Raw genomic sequence first — 13,482 nt, forward strand, 5'->3', positions numbered from 1 at the left:
ATTGTTAGCGCGGCACAGATTCGTCACTCACCTTGCACTTAGAATTCTCGCACTCGCCGCAAGCGTGCCTATCGAGGATCTCATTCTCCTCCGGCAGAGCTATGGTCGCCGCTTCGCAATAAAGCGCACGTCGTGCATTGTCGTATACCTCCCGGCAGGTCCTGCGAATGTCGAACACGTATTTCTTGCCCAGGGTCGAGTCCTCGTTGAAAATGGAAATTATTGTCCCCTGCGGAAGAAAGCAACGACGTGCGATTATATCGTCATTCGAACTTAATAGATAACAGGGCTTAGAAAAAAGAGCCGCATCAAAAGAAAAAAGTCGATGTAAAAAAGGACAAAAAAATAATCAAATATACAAAATGGCGGTGGGGAGGGGGTGTACCTTTAAATCGCGGATAAACTGCGCGGTAACCGCGCTCCTAACTGTCTCGCAGCTGTAAAACGCGTGCTTCTCAGTGATCGCTCTGTAAAGTCCACTGGCGGACTGGCTGGAGTCTAATTTAAAGTCCAATGACGTCTCCTCGCCGTCGAGTGAGAGGTAAACCAGGTGGAACATCCGCCGTTGTGATGTGGCGCTTTGTATAGCTGTATATGGTATACTGTAACGCAATACATAATCGTATAATAAATTGAACCACGATGAAGGTAAAGATAAAGTAAAATCTTGATGTTAATCTTCCTTCTGCATAATGGATGAGGCGAAAGTTTGGAAGCGCCCTATTGATCTTATCGTACGCAAACATTTTCTATTTTTTATTATTATTATTTTCGTCAGGATTTTATTAATATAGAAACACAGCCTTGTCATTTTATGTTAAGCGTGGATTGATAATAAAGTTCTCTCAGTAACAGCTGTTGAACGATCATCTCGGCGGATGGTATAACGTGTAGCAGCCGGTACGTGCCGTCTCCTGTCGCCGACAAGCAACATTAAAATCGACTCGAGATTTTGCGTTGATAAATATGCAACTTAGCGCGACGTTATTTAGATGGATTGATTCATCAATGTACAAAAACGTTCGTTTAAGTTCTTTACTTAATCCGTGTCTAAATTTATTAGTTTTGTTACGATAAAAAATGTAGCTTGGCAAAATATGTATTACGGCAAAATTTGAGACGTTCAACTCAGTTATCCCACATCATTCTTGAATGTTAAAAAAGAATTTGTAGGAAAATTGTTGACGATGAGCGCAAATTAATTCTTGTCTATATCTGAAATATATATACATATGTATGTATTATTAATGTATAATCACTTTTGTGTCTCTTCGTCCTGATTGCGGTAGACCGTGATTCCGTGCGGGCCAACGCCGATCATAGACACTCCGTTGTATCCAAATTTACTGTGAAACATTTCCTGTCCAAATGCGTCGAGGTTTGATATCTCTTTCAAGAGCCAATATTCGGCGGTCGATGCTTTCATCCCCTGAAAATTCATATATGTCTGTGATATTCATGTAGATTGCGTGACGCATATTCATGCAGCAATATTCAGTTATCAAATTGTGAATCATAAAAAAAGATTTGTTAAAAATCCTCCCTACCGCGGAAAATATATCATATTTCTCTACAAATATAACTATCTAACAGATATTGTATATTTTCTATTAAACGCCATATATCACACGTGTTCCATTTCAAATAAAAAAATCTAAATTCAAACATATACAGATAAAAAAAACAGAACGTTAGAAAAGATTTATTAAGCCCTGCAAAACGAGAGGACGTAAAGTTTGCTCGGCACATGTAAAATTTATTAGATAAAAGGAAAATAAAATTAAGAAACACACATATATATAGGGTAACAATCAGGAAGCTGCTAAAACTAAATTAATATCATTTAGTATCACGAATAGACAGAACGAAATAAATCAAACATTATACTGCAGAAAAACTCATCAACTTTTTTGACGCGTAGTGTAAAAAGTATAGATTTATGAGTTTGAAAAAATAAATATGAAAGAACTCCGGAATAAGTTTGACTTAAATGATGATATATGTCCAGAAGATCTCGACTTGGATCATTTCCATGAGAAAAATTTACCTCAAATTCTTCGAAGACACAGATTAATTAGAAGATGTATTTCATAATTCTTTCAAAATAGCCTCGATTATTGTATGCACAGTTTAAAGATCATCATTTCGAAAACGAATGTCGCAATGAGTTATGCAACCAGACGAATTGTCAACTCTCTTTTCTAATATTTATTTTTACACTTTCATATATATTCTTTCTTTACTATATTTAATAAAAATATATATATGACGGATCTCTTTTAAAATGTAGTGTTTAATTCATTTCATTTTGTCTCTTTCACTCTCCAATCATTATAAAACAACTTTAGTTTTAGCAACTTCCCGATTGTCACCTCGTATATGTGACGGCTTCGTGTGGCGAGTCAAATTACAATTAATACTTCTGTCAGCGCACAAACCTTGATTTCCTTGTGCTGCTGCACTATCCGCAGCAGGAAGTCTTGCGGTTTTGGCTCGCACGGCTCCGCGGGTTGTATGTGACAGCATTGGGAGTAGAGCGCGTGCGGCGGTGACAGCGCATCATAATCACCGCCGTCGGCTTGCGCTATCAGGGCGACTAGACGAACCACGGAGCCCCAATCCGCGACCTTCAGCCTACCCTCGACCAGCTCGAGGCGCGAGTGCAGGTAGAACTGGTGCCTGCAATCACAGAAGGCGGGGGATGACAGTGAGACGACGCTCTCGGACGTGTTTCGCAAGAAAGCGGAGAGTTATTAATTGTAATTAGTTCAATTTCGCAACGGGGCGGACTAACTAATATACACGATACTCCCCGGCTAAAGTAAGATTGATTACTCCTCCGTTCTGGGAGAGTATTGTTTTAAGGCTCTCCCCTGTGGCGCCCTCCCCCTCTACCTCTCCGCCAAACAGAACAATGCGGTAATACAATAATGCAGAAATGATTAACGATCGAGGCAGGTTCGCAGCGGCAAAAAATACGATCGCGATTTAATTGCACGCGGCATTTAGGCATTATATCGCCGAGCGAGAGACCGTTCTCTCGCCTGTGCGTGACGTGAATCGTGAATCCCGCGACTCGCTCTGCTCCAGGATGACATTTAATCGCACGAGTTGGCGTGTCGAGTTATTTCCATTTCCAACGTTTTATCTCTCTTTTTTTTTAATCTCCACAGACCATCGCGGGAAGAAGCTTCGACAGAGGATATTTTTACTTTGGTTCGCTGAATTTCTGGTTGACAACTTAAATGATTCATATCGCGCATTTCCACAGTGCCGTGACTCCACGTTTGCATGCATATTTGAAGAATAGCGGAGTGCGCGGCGACCGGGTATAGGGAAGAGGTAGCTCTCCAAAATACCTCCGAGCTCTTTTTGCATACTCCCTGAATATCCTTCAGCTACAATGCATACATCTCACGATAAACATGTTGCCGTCGGAGAAGTGGAATTACGCGTCGAGAGGAAGTGAATAGCCCGTTCGCGAAGTACCAGAATACGATAAAGAATCTGCATTTAGAATATACCGCGCTGTACCCATTTTTCACAATTCTGCATGCCGTTGCGCTCCCTTCCTTCCTTCCTGCCTCTTTTTCTCTCTCTTTCTCTCATTTAATTCTCTCTGGCAAACTCGTGTCGCGGAGATAATGGATAATCGGGACGTAGAAAGACTCCTCTGTACACGCCGATGGCAAATAATTTGGCACAATGGGGAAAACAATTTATTATCCGTGCTTCTATCCGCGCGAGCATCGACCCTCATTCAGGTCGCGAGCGACACTTATAAAGCATCGCCCATCGGAATCAAACTCCAGTTTTATCATTAATTAAAAAAAAAAAAACGAGAAATATATCTGCGGAATATATTCCCGAGTAGTTGACTCACCGCGTTCTTAACGAGGAAAATATCAATTTCGATCGAGAGTAAATCGGATCGACGCGTGCGAGAGTAAGACGAGTCGACGAGGATCCATATCAGCGAGTTTGAAGGAAATATCAATGGTCAAAGATCTTCAAGTTTGCCGAATATTGTTGGTATTGATGAGAAATATTCTCTCGAGTTCGGCTTGTTTACCGAAAAACTTCGGGTGACCTCGATACTTTTTCTCTTAGGAAATCATCAAGCGAACGTTCTCGGAAAGACGTGAAAGAGGAATCGCGTCGGAAGGTTGCCGCGTAAAAAATTGGGTCGCGGTCGTAATTTTGTAAGATTTGCAGTCACGAACCCCGCCGGCCTCGTCACCGTCGTCAGATCTTGCAACGCGTTTCTTCGAGAACCGCCGTGGAATTCTGAGTAAATTAAGCGATTTTCCTCGCCATAAAGTTTCACCGGTGCTTTGCGCTCGTACCCCTCTCTCCCCTCTCCCCAAAAAACGAAAGACGTTATTTATCGCGGGTCGTTTTTCCCGGTCGCGGATGTGCGAACAATCTTGCCGCTCTCGTCGGACGGAACTTACCGTCTCCGTCGGCCCCGAACTTTGGCGGAATCCGCGGGATGGTAGGAAGTGTTCGAGGACCCAATGACATTTGTCACTGTGAGAGAGATATTGGTTCTGCCCGAAGTTCCCGGAGAGAAGGTCGGAGAGAATGCCGGAATTCCTTCGTCGGCGGACTCATTGTTAACAATCGCGCGCGACGAAAATTGCCATCGGAGCAGGACCAAACTCTTCCGACCGAGGATTCGCGCGAAGGCAAAGAGGACGATTTCGAGCCGCTCTCGCAGATTGACGGTCATAGACTTAACTCTTCATCGAGCGACGTCTCAGCTGAGAGCTTCTCGCGTTCCAGCAACCGAAATTACTTTCTAATAGAACTGCGAAATCGTCTCGCTCCTCTTCATCTTCATCCACGAATATTACGAAACCACCTGAATTACACAATCTCACGGTTGAGAGTATAGTGACCGTAACATCTCGATTCTCAGGATAATGAAATAATCAGAGTAGCAGGCTATAATCGAGTTCGCTTAACCTCGATTTGTCCCGTAGAGGAGCTTTTGGATAATTAAGCAGAGTTTGCGCTTTGCATCTGCGCAGTGATACCGTCTGTCTCATTAATCTGAAATGACATTGGATTTAATATTCCTGACGCATTCCACGTCGCTTTCCGTACCGTTGATTTTCGGACGGCGCGAGCGATTAATCTCGTTACAGGACTTTATCTGATCTTTCCTTGCGCGGAAGATTTTTCTGCTCCGCTAAAATCAAGGCAAATAAGGCAAGAGGACACATCGAATTATGAACAACGCTTTCAACACACCGGACTTACACGCGGCAAGATGATCTGACTAAACGAGGCTAGGCTGAGTGCTTTTAGAAAGCTTTCAAGCCGCCTTAAATGCTGGAAAATTCCTCGGTGGAAAACTTTTATTAAGCGCTATTACAGGTGAGACTATATTTTTGCCGAATTTAGCGCAATATTTCCTATACTTGATGAAATATTTATCAGACTTTATTAGACCGCATACCGAACGGATATCGCGTGCCGTGCCGCCACTGTTTGACGAATATAACCGCGTCGCATAGAGAATATTCGAATTAGCGGGAGTCAAGTATAACTCCGATAATATTAACGACATCGTCATAAAACGTCTGGTCGGTGACGTATATTTCATTCATGACGTGTATACACAGCACTTTCCCATACATAATTCAGAAGTGGAAACAAGGTCGGTCCTTCCGCGCCGAGTTTCAAATAGGGCGTTCCAGTCGATTGATTGCGCAAGAGGCACTTATAAATCAGTCATACTGGATTAACGCGCGAAGTGTTGGTAACTACGTGCACACCGTGGATCACCATGAATACACCTGCGAAATTCGAGGACGGAGTCGCCGCGAATGTTTCATTCGAAAATCGAGCACGTGCAATATTAATTCCCGTTTCTCTGAGAGACTAACGTATCGTCATCTAAATCCCCAATAGTTCTCGTCGGTGAGCTCCTCGAAAAAACAAATAGCAAGTATAAAACCAGAGCAACGTAAGACAGTTGCGAAATGTTGATTTCTGCGATGTGATCAAATATGACTCTCTTGGATACTCTTTTCAATAAAGATTATGCGTAAAAGCGACGCGCATCGTCGCGAATCAGCAAAGGGGTTGCCCGAAGAGCGTGAAAATCCGAGCCGACGTTTGCGCTCGAGCGGACAGGGTCGTGGAAGCTCCAGACTGACCTCCGTGTGGTCCTGTGCGTCCACAATATTTCCTAGTAAATAATTCAAAGGTTATTTCCGGCCGGTCCCAGGTAATTTTAAAGTGTCCCCTCCCCCCCCCCGGTCTGGGCTAGTCCTCGTGGACGACGTGAAAAGTGGAGGTGGCCGGGGGACGGTTGCAAATAAACTGGAATTTCTTATTAGGGGAGCGGCACGCGTTGCAATTCGCCGCGGCGAATCAGCTGGCATGCGGATTAGCATTAGCGTGCGGTTGCCACGCTGCATGCGGGCAGTCGCCGGTGACATTAGCCAGCCGCGTTGTAAATGAATCAACACCAGATCCGACAAGCCGTGAATTTCAAAAGGGTTGCGCCGCACAAGTTCGCGGCCGCTCAGATTTCCACGCGGCAAAGAGGATCGGCTTTGGTAGCGACCGGCCAGTAGTGACCGCAAGGCGATCGCTGCGGAGCGCTTTAAATTATGTTTCACAATTTCTCGATGCACGAGAAAACGGAAACATCGTTAGGATGCACGTGCATTGTATTAACCACCGCGTTCATAATGCATACGCGAATTACGAAGTTTCCTGTCGGTCGAGGAGAACTGAATAGTTAAGTGATAATTAAATATTGAATTAACTACCTAAATTAACTGATCGTTACATTATTTTTCATTTGTTGCGCGTAATACCAAAATGATTGTATAATGAGATTTTTAAAGACCAAAGTAATGAATAAGTAATCCGTTCTATTTATTAGGTTGATTTGCCAGATTTGTACAGCAAACTACACTGTTAAATTCGTAGTGTCAAATTATACTCAATTTCGGTCATTTTTAACCATTCCTATAGATCGCTACTTACTCAACATGTCATTAATTTAACTAAAACAGTGTTAATTTAACTAAACCAATGGGAAGTTAAAATTACTGTTTTGTTTTAAAATAATAAATTTCGTGTTGAGTTAAATACTCCTTGAGTTAATAATAAAATATTAATAATAAAATGTTTTTAACTCAAGGGATTGGTTTAAATTCCATCCTTTAATATTTAACAGTGTGTGAACACAGATTTACATACATAAATGAAACTGAACTCATGCAGCTTGAAACGTGTATCAAAGATAAGCAAAGTTCTCGAGAGATGAGTCATTTTACGTTTACGTTGCATTTCATCCTGCATATTTCTCTATCATGTTTATTAAAATGTACTTATTAAAGTGTTTTTCTGCAGTATATGCATAATCTGCAGTCTTTATTCAGTTTTTTAACATGTTTAAAATTCTTTGCGTCAGTAAAACAAAGCCATGATAATGGAAAGCATAAAAAAACAGGGTCACAATAACACGATCTTACTATGTCATAAACGTGCGGCGCTTATATCTTTCTTATTATTGCTTTTTATCTCTCTCTCTCTTGGATTGAAATTCTAGAGTAAAAATTGAACACGTAAATTTAATTAATTTTTTTTAACTCTTTAGTTTTGTAGTCTTTAGCACGCGAAGAAAGAGGCAGACAGAGAGAAAGAAAGAGAGAGGCAAAAGTGTCTCCCCAATTTCCAAACTCCTTAACTCGTTCCTTTTCTTACGCAAACACCCGTGAAAGCGGCTTAAAAATAAAAATAGCGACGATGTTCGAGAGTGTCTTCGCGCGTTCATTAGCGACTCGGCGCGGCGCGGGTGACCAAAAGCGCGGCTCGCGGGTGCTCCAATTATGCACACGCTCTAGAACGCGCACACACAAACGCGTCCCCCTGTGTATTTATTCTTGTCCGCTGCACAACGCTTTAATTGTACCGCACGGTCTTGCCAGCAATTTTCGGGCGCGCCCGCCGCAACGACCACATACGGTTTTGTATCTAATCGGACCGTGCATGCGTAATTAATTATTCGCCGAGTTGTAATTAACGAGCCACCCCTCGAAGCAAGTCGTAATTACTTTTGCTTTTTCGGCCGCGACTCCCTTTCTCGCTTCCGCATAAAAATTTGGTTTCGGCGAGACAATACATATGTCTTCTTCTATAAGCACATAAGTACATTAAAGCGACTGTTGATTAACTTTTTGTTAATCAACAATAATACGGGGAGTTGTAAAGTATTATTATCGAATTTTGTAACAATTATCTGGATAATTGTTGCAACATGATATACATATGTTATATACACACACACACACACACACACACACACACACACACACACACACACACACACACACACACACACACACACACACACACACACACACACACACACACACACACACACACACACACACACACACACACACACACACACACACACACACACACACACACACACACACACACACACACACATGTAGAAATAAATATAAATAATTTAATATTAAAAATTTAAGATTTCCATTTCAGATTTAAATATATTTACTGCGATCGCCGAACTCTGTTCATTATAATGTTGAATCGATAATTCATTATTATCGTATTTAACCGGAATAACTAAAGTTCATAACTGCGCCAATATCGAGAATTCAATTTTGCGTTATGTGGCTCTTCCCCTTGACTAAATACGCAGGTACGCAGTAGAGTGTAGCCGTATAATTCAATTATCTCGTGTCTCTACAATTTTCTGCCACGAAACTAATGCAATCACGATGTTCTCGAAATAATAATGGACTGTTATCGAAAGTATTGGGAATCAATGAATAAGAGCCGATATCGGGTTTCCTTTTGTTTTATGAAAATTTGGCGCCACGGATATTAAATTCTTCATGCTTATCGGAATTTTAGTCTTTATATTTTAACGGGTTTTAATGCTTATCGAGGAGGAGAGGCAATAACAAAAATCAATAAAATTATAATAGGTAACCCACACAAATTCCTTCTCTCGTGACCACCTGCTTCTTTTCCCCGCGCCGGTCATCACGCGAGTACCGCAATAATCGATTTCGCTTTTGTTCTTCGTTAGTTCGTAATAGAATTTTCTCTTTGGAGAAAAATTCGCCATCCGCGAATTATGGCGTGGCAAGCGCGAGACCTAATGGGAAATCGCGTCAGCTCGCGAGTAATTAATCCTCGTCGAGGGTACACTCGATAATTAAAGTTCAGGAGCAAGTAATCCGCGAAGCGTACTCGCGGTCGGCGCTTTCTTCCCGCTCGACGATCGACTCCGTATATCGCGCCGACCGCTCGCGTATTTCACGGCGCGGATCTGCTTATTATCGAGGATCGAGATTAATGGAAGCCCGTTTTGGTGCGCCGTAGCGGCTACGTATCTTCCCCCGAGGGGCACCCAAGAAACTCCCCCGACCGTGAAAACGCAACTGATCTCGACCATTGAATTTTCCACCACAGCGTTCCGAGCCGTGATCGCGTAATAAAATTAACGGGGGTTACTGATTCGCTACGCCGGCCGAGATGTTCTCGATTGATTTGAAGTGACTACGCGCTATGACACGCGACACATGTGAACTCAGTGGAGCGCAATCCTGATATTTATAAATATTGTTAGCATATCACGAACGTTGTACCAGAAATGATGTATGGCCCGTACGATTCGATGATTATGACGGAATAACGAATATTAAATTCAGAGCCTATTGAATCCAAAAGTGCATATTGATTTTGGCAGATGGGCTTCAATATCTCACATTTCTACGGATGACGCGGAAGGAAGGGGTCCGCGGATTTATTTTATATATGCTCGCAAAATGGAACTTGCCAATTAGATTATGGGATCCGCGTGGGAATACGCGGGAAAACGGCGGGTTACGTGACACTGAATAAAACAAATCTTTGACCTGATAAAGTTCGTGATCCGAGTTACTGCGAGGGCGGATGATGGAAACTTGAGAACCGGGAAAGCCCAGGGGGCCGCCTTTTCGTCGATCGCAATTCTATTTGCGTTCGCGCAGCAACCGGCGAGATATAATTCGTACGTATAACACGAGGATAATTACATTTCTACAAATTCACGTAGTGAATTCCAAATGTGCACGCGTGTTATTTATTTATGACCACGTATATATTCCATCGAATCTGTACAATGGTCTCGTAATTTTGTTGGTGGTAATAAAATGACTATTAAAAAAAAAACTGAGGCAACTCCATCTTATAAAATATTAGGGCGGTTTGTCTCGTTCAAAAAAATCGAGAAATTAAAAAAAAAGACACAATCTGGATACACTATGCATAATTAGATAGCTATACCGGTTTGATCTACAAGGAATCTTGTACGAACAGTTACTTTTCACATAAAAAATCAATTTTTTCCACGAAATTATTTTCAATGGAGATTACAAGGTGGATATGCGTAAAATAAATATAACAAAAAGTATGATATACTTGCACTGTCAGAAAAGATTCTACTTTGAAGTTACCCCCACTCATAAAAACGTTAAAGCCAGCATACTCCCACATTCTTCTATTACGTTACACGCAGAGAACTCCGTTTTTATACATTTTGCGTAAATCTGGAAGGTAATATCCATCCACTATGGAATAATGAAGTACTGCAAAAAATTAATTGAGACAAATAAACACGAAACTACCGCGAGATGCAATCTGAGCGCGCTAATAAACATCCTCCGCCTGCAGTCTCCCCACGGGAAACCACTCTGCAGGTTTTTCCACTGTACACGGCTTGTCTCGCTAATAACGCGTATTTTAATAACAAATTCTTTAATGATGATAAGTCGATTCACCTTGGAAAAATTTAAAAAGAAATTATCATAGGGATTTAAGAATCTTCACCAAAATATCGTCAATTTGCCTTTGAATTTCTTATTCATCTGAACTCCTGCGAATCGATAAGACGTAACGTTTCTCGTGAACATTTTTTGTTATTCCCGTTATACGTGTATTCTTCTTCAATCGATGATGAGCGATCGTCTCGGAACGGAAGATTTCCGATATATCGATATCCACAGCGAACGAAAAGGAAAACTCTTTTGTAGCGAGAGACAGTAGTCCCGGGGCAAAAGGAAACTCCTCCGGAAATCCGGTCGGATTTATCTGACGAATTACTTCCGGTGCACTTGACTGAAGACGAGTTAGCCCGGTGGCGAGTATTCGGATTCTGTTTGCCGTTAACATTGCGCTGAAATTTCGAGCGGCGGAATGGATGGCGGATGCTTGGGAGGAAGGAGGAGGCAAAGAGGAGGACCGTCTACGAGCACTTTACTGACGCGCTCACTCGCAAAGTCCCTCGACCAGCGACTGACGTCGTCGTCGAATTCTGACCGCCGAAACTATCCGGCGAAATTAAGCTTCGAAACTGCGGCGTTCACGAGCATCGCGAAGCCCTGTTCGGCTTTTACCCGCGAAGAAGTTCAAGTGTTCTTCGTGTATCCATCTGTTCTTCCCCGCCGTCGGATCCATTTATCTGCCTATCCGTCCGAGCGTCTGCGTGTTAAGGGCTTACACGCAATTTCGGCCTCCCGCATCGCGGTCTGACCGGCAAAAAGCCCCGCCGCCCCGCAACCACATTAACACGCTCGTGCGATGTACGACTTCGCCGCGTACCGTACTACAGCGAGAGATGTGGTTTCGGGATTCATTCGACGCCACCGATTTTGAATATTTCGCGATATTCGATCAGAGACTACACAATGAGATAAACAGCACATCAGACAGCGGCCAGAGCGCCCCCAAAAGAAACTGAATGTTTAATATAAAAACTTTAGATGAGAATCATTAAATTAAAATATTTGTTCTTCAAATTATTCTATTATATTTTTACGCGATAATAGTAATCTGTAAAGAAACTGATGGTTATATGTAATTTATCAGTTCATGTAGAAAACACACAAAACTGTGCATATGGTGGCATCGATTGAACGGCGAATGGTCCTTTCTGCTGCGATCTTACGCTCTTAGGCAAGATTTGAATCTGTAATTTTGCAAACCTCTCCGAAATTGTACGGAAACGCTGGGAGGCCGTTATTATTCCTGCCTAATTCTGCCGCAGCAGTAACACCGAGAGGATCACATATCGATCTATTCGGTTAAAATTAAGCAGAGAAACTATTTGACCGATATCGAAGTTACGCGAGATTATGCGATTTTACCGCAGAAGGCTTTCACCTCTGAATTTCGTTCACCACTCTCTGCCGTATAGGATACGTTAAAATGTGATGAATTCCATGATTAAAAGTAGCAAGAAATTTCCTTGACATTCGATTGCACATTAGCCATTGGGCTAAAGCATTTTATTAAAAATGCAGCACGACAATTTATGCAAAGACTCAAAAATATGATACATGTTTTGTAAAATAAATATATGGGACAAATATTGTAGAAACAATATAATGATAATATTAATATATTATTACATATATTAATATTATTACTAACCTTAATATTATTAAATAATATTAATGTTCCTAATATATATGTTTGATAACATAGGACATATACATAATTTGATATGCATTATAAATTATTATATCATTCAACAAGCAGCGATTATTTTAATATTTCGTGGAACAAATTCGTAATTTTATATCAGAGATAATTACACAAGCTTCAACACATTATCTAGTTTGCTATTTCGATAAAATCAATAGCGCCTACAAGAAAGAAAGTGACGTACATACATCGTAACTTATCCCACGTTCAACAGGTTTTAGTTTCGATTTATACGCCTCCCTTCCCCCTTTTTTTCTTCATTTTATCACAACATGACGCGCGTAAAACTTTTACAGTTTTTCTCCGATATTTAACCTGTCTATTTCGGGTTTATAAACTAAACTTTCATGTTTGCTAACAAACTATTTAAATAGTCCAATGAAAAAAATATATTTTAAAAGATCAAATTGTCTAAAATGTCAAAATAGAACATTAAAGATACTTATTGCATTCTGAGAGGTATATTAGATTGAAATGCACGCATTTTTAATTTTAAACTATTCGCATTAGTACATTTATCTATGTATAAAAAAAGGTCAGCACTAATTGGCGTCCACGTTTTGTGAACGTGACATAACGCTATCGTATTGCGACAGTTTATTCTCGCAACGAGCCTCGAACCGTTTACCGTTACAGGCATCGTTGCATTACAACGTGATTACATTACAATACCGCATCGGAAAACAGGCGTGTTTCCGCGCAAATAGGTAAACGTAACACAAACGCTGTTATATTTATTCACAACGTGGAGAAAAAAAACGTTTATTCACGGCATAAAGGACACACGTGGCGACTCATTATACCGTCGCTTATCCTGCGCAACTTCTCGTTCCGCCCGTCTACGCTTACATTATCATGGAATTACATGGCCGCGCAGCCATTACATTCGGGATGCTTTCACGAACAATTAAAGAAAATCCCCTTAATCTCAACGGCGCGTTCCGGAAAAAC

At 41.5% G+C, this 13,482-nt stretch overlaps 1 protein-coding gene across 2 annotated transcripts in view; it reads right to left on the reverse strand.

Moving 5' to 3' along the window:
• The window catches only part of Dnr1 (E3 ubiquitin-protein ligase defense repressor 1), a 151,121-nt gene that overhangs the window by 3,402 nt on the left and 134,237 nt on the right, over positions 1–13,482 (reverse strand). For both annotated transcript variants that reach the window (XM_077419929.1, XM_077419930.1), the window contains 4 exons: positions 2,439–2,679; positions 1,260–1,429; positions 386–602; positions 32–229 (listed from right to left, as the gene is read on the reverse strand). In XM_077419929.1, coding sequence (XP_077276055.1) covers positions 32–229; positions 386–602; positions 1,260–1,429; positions 2,439–2,679 — 826 coding nt within the window. The remainder of the gene's footprint in view (positions 1–31; positions 230–385; positions 603–1,259; positions 1,430–2,438; positions 2,680–13,482) is intronic.

The sequence above is a fragment of the Temnothorax americanus genome, unplaced genomic scaffold (assembly GCF_048541705.1).
Source record: "Temnothorax americanus isolate GAGA-0224 unplaced genomic scaffold, ASM4854170v1 Scaffold6, whole genome shotgun sequence".
Taxonomy (NCBI): domain Eukaryota; kingdom Metazoa; phylum Arthropoda; class Insecta; order Hymenoptera; family Formicidae; genus Temnothorax; species Temnothorax americanus.